Source organism: Protopterus annectens, chromosome 3.part1, assembly GCF_019279795.1.
Source record: "Protopterus annectens isolate FY-2018-M chromosome 3.part1, PAN1.0, whole genome shotgun sequence".
Classification (NCBI taxonomy): Eukaryota; Metazoa; Chordata; order Ceratodontiformes; family Protopteridae; genus Protopterus; species Protopterus annectens.
Window position 1 is genome coordinate 349,439,382 of NC_056732.1, and position 11,879 is coordinate 349,451,260.

At 40.6% G+C, this 11,879-nt stretch overlaps 1 protein-coding gene across 5 annotated transcripts in view; it reads left to right on the plus strand.

Annotated features, from left to right (window-relative positions):
- JAZF1 (JAZF zinc finger 1) overlaps positions 1-5,546 on the plus strand; it is a 1,846,146-nt gene extending 1,840,600 nt beyond the window's left edge. For all 5 annotated transcript variants that reach the window (XM_044066805.1, XM_044066806.1, XM_044066808.1 and 2 more), the window contains one exon: positions 2,664-5,546. In XM_044066805.1, the coding sequence (XP_043922740.1) occupies positions 2,664-2,840 (177 nt within the window). In that variant the 3' untranslated portion in view covers positions 2,841-5,546. The remainder of the gene's footprint in view (positions 1-2,663) is intronic.
- The last annotated feature ends 6,333 nt before the right edge of the window (positions 5,547-11,879 follow it).

Here is an 11,879-nt window from a genome sequence, read left to right on the forward strand (position 1 = left end):
CTCATTTCTGTTTGGTGAACTCCTGAAAATTACTGCATTGGTCAAGACAGTACCATTTGTACTAATGTTGATTTCAGCCAGTATAATTGGGTACCCTTTTAAGACCCTTAGAGTAGCTGGCTTTGGAGTGTCTGGTGGCAGTAACTACCTTATTCTCTGGGCAGAAGGGGGTATAGCTAGTTAATCTGTGCCAGACTTTCCCAGGTGTGTGTGTATGAAAATCAAATCTCAAACAGTGTGTGTGTGTCAGCTGTTTGGAGCATGGACATGAAGCACTGGTTTCACAGAGAGGGTGCTGGAGGACTTGACTTGAACATACGGCTGATGACTCAGCTTTGTAGCTGTGCCAGTGGGGAGTCTTACTGAGGACCTGGAGGGAGACAGAGAGAGAAATCCAGACTGCAGACTGTGTGTGTTCCCTGTGTGCTCTTAAGGGAAATTGTGTTTGATGCAGAGAGTTGCATCCAGAAATACTGTGTGTATTTATTTTTGTTCCAAGTGAACAACCCTCTCCAGTGTCAGTGGTGAGGATTCAGGCTCCTTGATTACTGGTCCAGAGAGGGGACGTTACATTGCAACAAGATAACCATCTTTGGCATCTCTTTTTGGGAACAGATGGCACCTCTCCCATACTGTAGGGAGCCAGTGGTGCTGAGGATTATAGTTGGAACAGTGGTGCTGTGGATTATAGTGGCAACCAGTGATGCTGAGGACTATAGTGGGAGCCAGTGGTTCTGAGGAGTATAAAGGGAACCGATGGTACTGACAATTATAGTATGTTGCTGCAGCCTGCACAACAGCTGATGTGACTCCCAAGTATTCTTGCTATATGCAGTGATAACACTTTTGGCTTGCTTTGTCCTTTTGTAGTCAGGACATAGAGCTGCTCAATTTCTGACTACAAATTGTGAATTTGTTCACCTTACATACATTTTAATATCAAACTGCGACTGTGTCCAGCTTGCATGCATTTTAATATCATCAGGACATAATTTTACTACCATTTAATTTACATTTCTTCATGCAGTCATTTACAAATATATTTTAATAGTGCTTTTGAGCTCAATGCATGAGAGCACAACATGTGACTATAGATCACTGCTACCTGTGCCTGATTCCAGCACAAGTGAAAGATAAAATGTAGTGTAAAATGTTCATTTATTTTTGTACAGGATGATCATTCATGCTTCACACTAGCCCAATAGGTTATTCATTCTTCCAGAGCCACAGCAGATTATTCATGCTGCCATTTCTTTACACTGGCACTGTAACTGTGGCATAGTACATAATTCATGCCTCCAGTTCTTTACATCTGTACTATGACAGTGGCACAGTCCATAATTCATGCTTCCATTTCTCTAGACTTTTACTGTAACTGGCACAGTACATAATTCATACTTCCAGTTCTTTACACTGGCACTGTAAAAAGGCAGTGGCACAGTCCATAAATCATGCTTCCATTTGTTTACACTGGCACTGTAACAGCAACACAGTACATAAATCATACTTTCATTTCTTTACACTGGCACTGTAATAGTGGCACACAGTACACACTTCATGCTTCCTTTTCTTTACACTGGTTCTGTGACCGTGGTACAGTCTATAATTCCTGCTTCCATTTCTGTACACATTTACTGTAACAGTGGCACAGTACATAATTCATACTTCCAGTTCTTTACACTGTAAAAAGGCAGTGGCACAGTCCATAAATCATGCTTCCATTTGTTTACACTGGGGCTGTAACAGCAACACAGTACATAATTCATGCTTTCATTTCTTTACACTGGCACTGTAATAGTGGCGCACAGTACACACTTCATGCTTCCTTTTCTTTACACTGGTTCTGTGACCATGGTACAGTCTATAATTCCTGCTTCCATTTCTGTACACATTTACTGCAACAGTGGCACAGTACATAATTCATGTTTCCAGTTCTTTACACTGGCACTATAACAGTGACACAGTGGAATATAGTTTTTTTTTTTTGGGGGGGGGGTGTTGATGCAGTAGTGCCTTGGTAGTAACTCACTGCAATGTAACCATTCCAAAAATAGCCTATTCCCTGGCAGTTGTTTTAACATGTGGTTTAGATGAATTATACAGGTTGTGTGACAACTTTTGCTGGGATGTACCCTCCACACTTTGCTCATATTCCTTGAGTTGAATTCTTGTATATACTAACAGTAAGTAATGAAAGTCCAATGGCTGCATTTCACCATCTGAAATACTTGCCTCATTTTATTAGTCCAGATGTGTTGTCCTCAGAACAGCTGCTATGTGATACGCGATTTTGCTTTCTACCTTAGATATCAAGCAGAGTAGAATTTTAGGAGGAGCCGTAGCTCCCTTACCTCAGAGTCTCACTGCATTGCAGTACAATATAGATATTGCAAACTGATTTCAGCAGATTGTCCAGGGTAGTTGCATTACTGTGTGATATTTAAAGTTGTTTGTTGTTTTATATTTTATTTGCATGTTGCCATTTGGTCCTTTGGTTTGAAGTGTAGCATTTGATATTAGTGGCTTCCAACATGAGGTCTCAGTTTATGATTGATAAGATGTGCATTAATTCTTAAGAGCTGAGTCAATGAATGTGTGTGATAAAATCCTAATGCAGATATTTATAATGCAGGTGTTTCTTTTTTTTTTTTTTTGTCCTACAGAATGTAAATGGTATCAAGTACCATGCCAAGAATGGTCACCGAACACAAATTCGAGTTCGCAAACCTTTCAAGTGTCGTTGTGGAAAGAGTTACAAGACAGCTCAGGGTCTGCGGCATCATACAATCAATTTCCATCCCCCAGTATCTGCGGAAATTATCAGGAAGATGCAGCAGTAAGATGCCGGTCACACACCCGTGCCAAGAAACTCCTCACCAGCAGTTGCTGATTCATAAACAGCCACCTTTCTTCAGGGAAGCATTCAGCAACCCTTCAAACAAAAAAACATAGAGAACTTTCAATGCATGCTTTAAGTTTTTTTCCTGTATCTTGGAATGATGTAGCTTGGTAGAGTTAAGAGTTTTGTAAATTTGCACATCTAATCATCATTTTACCCATTTTCATTACTTTGATGTAAGGTGCTATAAAAGCTACAGAATAATCAGAAACAGTCTAAAATATAAAGCAGGTTAAAATAATGTATTTACAAACTGCAGATCCCTCGTAGAAGTATTACAGAGTTTGTTGGGGGAAATTTTAGAAAGTAAGGCTGGTGTCCTTTGAAATACAATGTCTTGTAGACATTTAAAGAAGTTCATTTGCAACTGAGGGCCCTCCCATGCACTAAAAACACTCAGAAATAAAACATATGCCTTAAACAGCTCTGGTCGTAATTAGGGTGTTGAGAGATCCCAGTTAGTTGGGAGAAAACTGAAGTAAGAAATAATGTTTCAATTGTCTTGAGAATCTTAATTTTTGGAAACCATAGGATGGACCAGATTCAGTGCCTGAAATTCCATCTGTTTCCTTCTCTCAAAGAGTAAGGCACCCGTAACTTCAAATAATAAATAAATAAAAGGAGAAGGAAGTTAACATGGGTTGACAGTTGGGGAGGGTCTCAGGCTGATATTCCAGCTTCCCTGGAATTTGGCTGGTACGAAAGAATACTTGGCAGGCCGGGTTCCATTCCTGCCAAAATGACAAAGTTACTAAAGCTTTCTGAATGTTTGTAAGAATGAAGGGTGTTTGATTGCTGATGTTTGTATTACACTGCAGTTTTTTGTTTTGTTTTGTTTTGTTTTGTTTTCCGTGAAAGGATGTGGATTTTTAACTGATGATCAGATCAGTGTCTGTTTGATGTTAACAAGCATTGTTTTCTTTCTTTTATTTTTTTTTTTTTTTTAAATAAAAGATTGCCATTGTTCATGTCTATTAGATATTTAAGGACCAAGTTCTGAATCTGGATAGTTGTTCCTTTTTCAAAGGCCTCCTCTAAGAATATTAATTTCAATATTACGTGGCAAACTTTTATTTCTTTTTCCACTTCCTTTCATGTGAAACCTAAATATACCTTCATCTTCAGATGGAGTTTTTAAGCACTTTGTAGTTATCTATTGCCAACAGAGTTAAAATGTTTTTATGTGATGCCAATTAGCAACTGCTGTACTAGCATGTGCCTGTGGTTGCAAAGACGAAAAAGAAGCATGGTTTTAGGAGGCAAAGTATTCTTGTTAAGGGAATTTTGTATGCGCCTCTTCATGTTCATTGTATTTTGTGAAATTTTTATGTATTTTTGATTGTCTTGTACTGTAGTTCACCGCATTCCAATTTTAAGTGTCTGTTTAGCTTTATAGATCATACAGCTGAAACTAGCCATGTGAGCCTTACAGATAGTTTTTGGTACACATGTATGAAAGAGGGTAACAGCACCACATTAGTATCACAGGCTGCATGTGACTCTTCTGTGGGCCTTACCTCAGTATCCCTACACTGTAAAGACGCCACTTGGCACCATACTGAGGGACTGTTCCAATTCTATTTTTTTTCTTTCTGATGCAAGTTATTGCAAACATCTTAGGTGCTTAACTCCAGCTGAATGCACCACATTAAATCCCCACTTACTGTATTCCCTGCAGTCTGCTCATTCTTAGTCTTTTAGTCTGTTTTTAAACAGTGCTATGCCATTTTATTTGTGCATTTGTCCCAATTTTGAAATTTTATAATCTAGATTGTGGTTCAGTTTTCATCTATGAACCTGTGTCAAGTAATGTGTTCTTTTTCTTTATAACACAGACATGGATCGAGTCAGGTCGAGTGGTTACAATATGCATTTTATATTTTTGGAGCAGTGCTTTAAACCTGTCTGTTATAATGGGAGACACACAACTGAATTAATAAGCTATTACTTTTTTTTAAACTTTATAACTCTTGAACCCTGAAAGTAATTGGGATTTGAGAGGTTGTTTCCTGAAAAGAAAAAGAAAATTAAAAATCTCTTTGCCATGTCTGAGGACCTGACTTAAAGATGTGGGAAGTGTACCCCAAAGTGCTGAAATTAATTTGCCTAAGTGGTTTGGAATTGGGTTCAGGCACAAAAGAAAGTTCATCAGGTCAGTCCCTGAAAGGCCCTAATGGGCTACTGTACAGAATTCTTTACTTTGGCAGGAGATAGAAAGAAATGGTTTAAGAGTTTTGTTTAGTTCCAGAGAATGAAAACAGCATATAGGGATAGGTTAAACCAACAGCTAAATAGTCATACAGCATCATCACCGCATGTGAATTCTTTATAAATATAGAACCAATATTCCAGTTTCTATTTACTTCTACACATTGTGACAGTATTATAAGACAGGTAAGGATGGGGCTATTTTGTTATACTGTGTATAGTGAATGTATTGTACCATGTCTGTGAAAAAAGTGTGCTTTAAATTATATTTTCATATGTTTTGTGGAGAAATAAGTTACTTTTAAATCTGAAGGTGACAGATTCCAAGTTTTCAGAGTTGAAGGTAATTTTAGTGAATCTAAATCTCTTTCAGTAAAGCTGCTCTATCAATGTAAGTCAGATTACATTTAAAAATAAAACTGCCTCTGACATAAAATAATGTTTCTATGTCTTTAATTTGACTTGTTGCCTTTTGTCACTGTGGTAAATAGTAACCGAGGAATAAGGGTGAAACCATCACCGGTCTCGTATTGTGTCCAGAATTAATCTATTTATGCTTGAGCATAGTCTGTCATCATGTTTGCAGAGGTCCTCCTTTTATGATAGATTTTGGAATGTGCTATAACTTGAAGGATGTATTATTTTTTATTAACACCTTGTTAAATAATCTTAATATCTTTATATTTTTAGACTTCCCAGTTCAAGCAAAGTAAGTGCCAAATGTCGTATGAGGTATTCCTTAAGATGTACAGCATGGATTAGGTGCATCTTATCTGTGCTATTGTACTTACCTAGTTTTTACTATGATACCTACATCTCATCCTTACTGAGAGCATATGCTGAGCATTCAGTCTGTTACTGTACTTTCTTGCATTCCCCTGACTAAGTTTGTATCCCAGCTATTTTGTTATTTGTAGATTCCTATTGTTTTTTTGAGCTAAGAGCTGTATAACAGCTTTGTAACAGCCCAGAGTCATCTTTTGGAGTGGGGAGGTTAAAACTGTTCACCCTTCTTTGTCTGGAAGTAACCCGGCTGAATGAGTCTAGCCTTTTGTGTACTTTCCTGCATGCAGTACTACATTATATGTAGCTTTTGGATATCCAGTCTTACTTAACCATAAACAGGCTACACACAATTTAGAAGAGGACAGCAAAGATGATCACATTTAAAACTATTTGAAGACCTACCTTAAAATATACTCACTTAGGGAGAGGTGGTATCCACTTGAAAGGTGGAAATAAGATGAAAGAGTTTTTTTTTAATAGAACAGTAGATGCATTTGGAAATAATTTAATATTAGAAGGTGGAACACACAAGATGAACATGGGAAACTATTTTTTTTTATCAGAGAAAGTAGTGAGTAGAATAAGCAGCATTTTAGAAAGGATTATTAAAACATGGAATTTAGAGTGGCATTAGAGAGTAATACTATTTGTTATTTTTGTTGGGACAGGAAGGGGTCATATGAAAGTTTAAGTTAAACAGTATCTGCAATATATAGAATCATTCAGAGTTTGGAGTAAAGAAAGTTGGCCAAATATTTATTATTTGTGTTTCTGTAAAATAAACTTTATTGTCTTGTTTGTTAACACAATACTTGTGAGGCCTTTGCAGTACATGTACAATATAGTCCAAGTTCCATCCTCTGAACATGGAGTCTCGGGCAAGTGACCATTTTGGAAAGCTCGTGTTTGCCTTGGCTACATTCAGACTGAGAGCAACCAACTACATGGCACATTGTACCCGGCTGCAAAGGGATTTGGTAATGGAGCTCTCCACTTCCCTTTCTGAGTTGCTGCCTCCAGAGAGTCTCAAATTGGACTCTCTGAAATTGTCCACTCTGACTTCCCTGGCTAACACCTCGATGAGGTTGATCTGCAGTGCTGTGGAAGGCCACCTCTCTAGTGGCATGCATGGGCATTGCCATCAGATGGCATGCCTGGCTTTTACTTTGCAGGTATGCAGAACCCTTTAAGGCATCCTTCACTAATGCCCCTTTCAACGGGTCAACCTTGTTTGACCCTTCTGTCAAGGAAACTTTGACTCGCAGCGATCAGGAAGGAAAGGCTCTGTCTGTGGTGGAGATCAAGTTCTCTTCACCCCAATGATACTTTTCCAGAAATCATCGGGGTAGTAAGAAACTTTGATTTCGCAGGTCTCAGTCTTCCTTCCAGGATCTTCCTCAGGAATTCTCTTCCTCCAGCCAGGAAAGGGGATTTGACAGCAGACATTGCCCCAGAGGCAGAGGGGGTCTGCAGAACCAGGGTTCCCAGGAACCCTTCTCAGAGAAGCCCCCCCAGCACTCCTGAAGCACTGCCCAGCTGTCTTGCCCTGGATGCAGTCAAGGGTCAACTTGCCCTCCACCCACTAGCCTGGACAATTATCACCTCAGATCAGTGGGTGTTAAACACCATTACCAGGGGTTACTTCATCCCCTTTTTCTCAGCCCCCCAGTTAAAAAATTTCTCCTGGACGTTCTACCCTGCCAGAGGAAGTTGGCTCTTCTCAAGGTCCAAGAACTTTTTCAAAAAAAGAGCCATCCAAGAGGTCCCAACAGGACAACAAGGCTCTGAAAATTACTCTCACTTCTTTTTGGTGCCCAAGAAAACTGGGGACCTGTGTCCCATTTTGGACCAAAGTAAACTGAACTTGTCAGTCGAGAAGTCCAAGTTCTGGTTGGTTACTGTTCAGTCCATTCTGCCTCTTCTGTGCAAGGCCGACTGGATGTGCTCAGTGGATCTCAAGGTTGCGTACTATCATATCCAAATTGACAGATGCTCCAGGGGATACCTGCGCATTCAGCTAAGAGCCAACCACTATCACTTTAGAGCCCTGCCCTTTGGACTCAGCACAGCCCCCCAGGTGTTTACCAAATGCATGGCAGTGGTGGCAGTTCATCTCCAGCTACAAGGTTTCCAAGTCTTTCCATATCTGGACAATTGGCTCCTCAGTGCCCCCACAAGGCACCAACTCACACTGGCCACCGATGGTTCTAGGCATTACAGTCGACCTGCCCAAATCCCATCTTTCCCCATGTCAGAACCTGGAATTTATCGGGGTCCTTCTGGACATGGTGTTGGCGACTGCAGCAATTCCCCCATGCAGGGTCCAGACCATTTGGGACCAGGTCCATCAATTGCTGGATCTGGATCATCTCACTGCCCACTTGATCTTGTAAGTGCTAGGTTCGATGGCAGCCGTGATTCAGTTAGTGCCTCTTGCTAGGTATCATATGAGAGTTCTGCAGTGAACCTTAGCAGTACAATGGTCAGCTCAGTTTCACCCCATGTCAATAACCATCAGGATCTCTCAGGTGTGCAGATGTCATCTTGCTTGGTGGTTTCAAGCTCAGGATCTCGTTCTAGGCAGACCCTTCTGTCTTCCCCAACCCAAGGCCATGGTGACCACAGATGCCTCCCTGTTGGGTTTGGGGGGCATTTTCGGGAAAGGATGGTTCAAGGCACATCGTCCCCCTTAGAGACCAAATTGCACATAAATGTCCTGGAGATAAGAGCAGTTCTTCTAATGTTGCAAGCCTTCCAGGACTGTCTCGCTCATGGGACTATGACTGATAGCTCAACAAACAGGAGGGAGCATGGTCTTATCCCATGTACAGAGATACCCATGAGAGTATGGGAATGGGTGATGTCTTCCAGGTGCTTTCTTCTTGCAATGCACATTCCTGGTAGTTTCAACATGTTAGCCGACAAGCTCAGCAGATCAACCCTTATCCTCACAAGTGGTCCCTGAAACCATCAGTGGCACTTCAGATATTCGACCACTGGAGTCTCCCTTACTGCAATCTTTTTGCCTCTCTGGATAATCACAAATGCAGCAACTACTTTGCCCTGATCCCCCAAAATGCACCAACTACTTTGCCCTGATCCACCCAACTGGCGAGTCACCCAGGGATGCTGTGGTTCATATAGGGTATATTTTCTGATTTGTATAAAAAGAAGTTGTTATATAAATAGCCATGTATTTGAGGTTAAAAATATATATAGCTGTAATACTGAAGGTATTATTTATGCGTTGAAATGTCGGTGTAGTCTTGTATATATATATATATATATATATATATATATATATATATATATATATATATATAGGAGAAAGTAAAAGGAAGTTTAAAACTAGACTGCAGGAGCATGTCAGGAATATTATAAATATTGCTAAACATTTTATGCTGGTTCACAATTCTAATCCAAATGGGTTGCAAGCCACTATCTTAGAACATATCATAAAGGGTGTATTTTCTGATGATTTGTATAAAAAGAAGTTGTTCTATAAAGAAAGTATTTTCATTTTAAAATATGACACTTTATTTTCTCAGGGTCTGAATGTGGAATGTAACTGGAGGCTTCTTATCTGATGAGAAAGTAGTATTAAGTATTTTTTAATGTTTATTGATTAATTGGTTTAGGCTGCTTGTTTAATTGTTATATGTATTAGGGTATATAAACTCTGCAAGTTATGTGATGTTTTATACTCCTTGAAGGCGGTTGCCGAAGCGCTAGAGGTGCAATAAACTGGTGTTTTAAGTGGATTCTTCGCCTGTGGTCTTCAGTTTTATCTTTTCTTTTTGGATCATGCAGTGTTTGGTCTGTTTTTATGGCGAATGAATCTTCGTTTGGGATCCCTAGGCTCTTAAGGGATGACACACTGGAAGGGAGTCAAAAAACTATGGACAGTTTTGTAATGCATCAGAATGCTGCAGGTATGGCTGGTTCCAATGTTGCCAACACTTCTGCTTCAGTGGGTGTTTCCTCTACTTCAAATTTTTTTGAAAGGCTTGAACAAGCAAGAAATTCTAGAGTGAATGATCCATTTGCCTCTGTGGGACAATTTGGCCCTTCTTCCAGTCCTTCTGGTGAATCGAGTGCTTTAATGAGTACGTTGGAACAGTTACTGCATAAAGAAACTGCTGTATACTTTAATCTGTTAAGCTTGCAAAGATATGTTGACTTAGATATCACACCTAGGGGACTAAGAGCCTTTAAAAGTCCCTCTACTCCTTTTGATATGTCTGATGAAAGGGATGTGCAATTTTCTAAGAAATGGTTATTGGCAGCTCATCGTTGTACTTTAGAATGGATTTCCATTCTATTAGAAAGAGATCATGTGAAACAAAACAAGCTTAAGGAAGATATTAGAGCTGCCTATAATGACTTATCTAAAAGACTTACATCTATGCAGTTTGACAAGTTTTTAGCAGATGTAAATATTATAGGTTCATAGGTTCATACTAGGCTATCTGCCCTAGGGCATTTATAAGCCTAGCCAGAGTGTGTTTGGCTTTCGCCACCCATTTTAAATTAATTTTGCTATGCCTTTTTTTGAGGTTAGTATACTGTGCCTCTGTCTAACAGTGACACAGAAGTGATAGCCGGGGTAAACCTACGATCTCCTATCCACTCATCAAGATTCCTCTTGAAGAGAGTCAATGTGGGACTCTGCCTAACCTGGACTGGGATTTTATTCCTGAGTGAAGGGAGCCTCTGTGTTATGAATCTGTCCCTCCAGCATGTCCTATTTATTTCAGTGCTGAGGTTCAAATCTCTCGAGCGCGTGGCTCGATGGGATTTGGATTTTCTGAGGTGCAGCATGTCCATTAATTCCGGGTTGGACATGGCTTTATACGTCAGGCACAGATCGCCTCTGAGCAGGCGGTATGCCACTGAGTAGAGCTGGAGTTTCTTTAACCGGGCAGCATATGGCATCTGTTTGAGCCCTTTGATCCTCTTGGTGAGGTACTTTTGGGGTCTTTCCAGTTGCTGCAGGTGTCTGGTAAGGTACATCCCAAAAGGGGTATTGTACTCAATTATGGGCCTGATGAGGGATGAGTAAAGAGGCACGATGACCTCCCTGATCTAGATGTGAATCCCTTCATGATTAGGTGGGCTATATAAAATGTTTTCTAACCACTTTGGCCACGTGGTTGTCAAATGAGAGATTGCTATCAACTTGGGTCCCCAGGTCCCTAATGACTTCTTCTGTACTTAATGGATTACCACCTATGTGGTAATTTGTGGGCACTTTGTTTTTGCCAAAGCGGATGACTATACACTTTTGGCATTTAGCTTGAGGCCATGGCTCTGGCACCAGTTGTCTGTTTCTATGAGGCCCTTTTGGAGGATGCTTGTGTCGGCTGGAGAGTTGATTATGGCGCCCAGTTTGCAGTCATCTGCGAACTTGGTCAGCCACAGTCCTTCCGTGTTGGCCTGTACCGCCGAGAAATATATACCGAACAAGAGAGGTCCCAGGACTGAGCCTTGTGGGACGCCACTTGTAACTGGTTTGGAGTCTGACATGGCACCAGCAATTCTAACCATGTGGGTTCTGTCCTTGAGCCAGTTTGCAACCCATCTAGTAACATAGGGGTTTATATTTAAGCTGGTGAGCTTATCTATAATGCCAGTGGGGTATTGTATCGAAGGCTTTTGCAAGGTCCAGGTAGGCTGTGTGGACCACCTTCCCCTCGTCAATGGCCTTGGTGACTGTTTCAAAGAAATCGACCAGGTTTAAGAGGCAGGATCTGCCCTTAACAAAGCCAAACTGGGTAGGATCCAGTGTCTGTAGGTCCCCAATATCTTTATTTATGAGGTCCATGATGATCCTTTCCATAGCTTTGCAGACCAAGCTAGTCAGGCTTATGGGGCGATAGTTTCCAGGATCCGTTGAGGCACCACCTTTGTGGAGAGGGACCAATGTTGCTGTACGCCACTGTTTGGGTACATATCCTGTAGTAAGGCTAAGATTGAACAGTAGTTT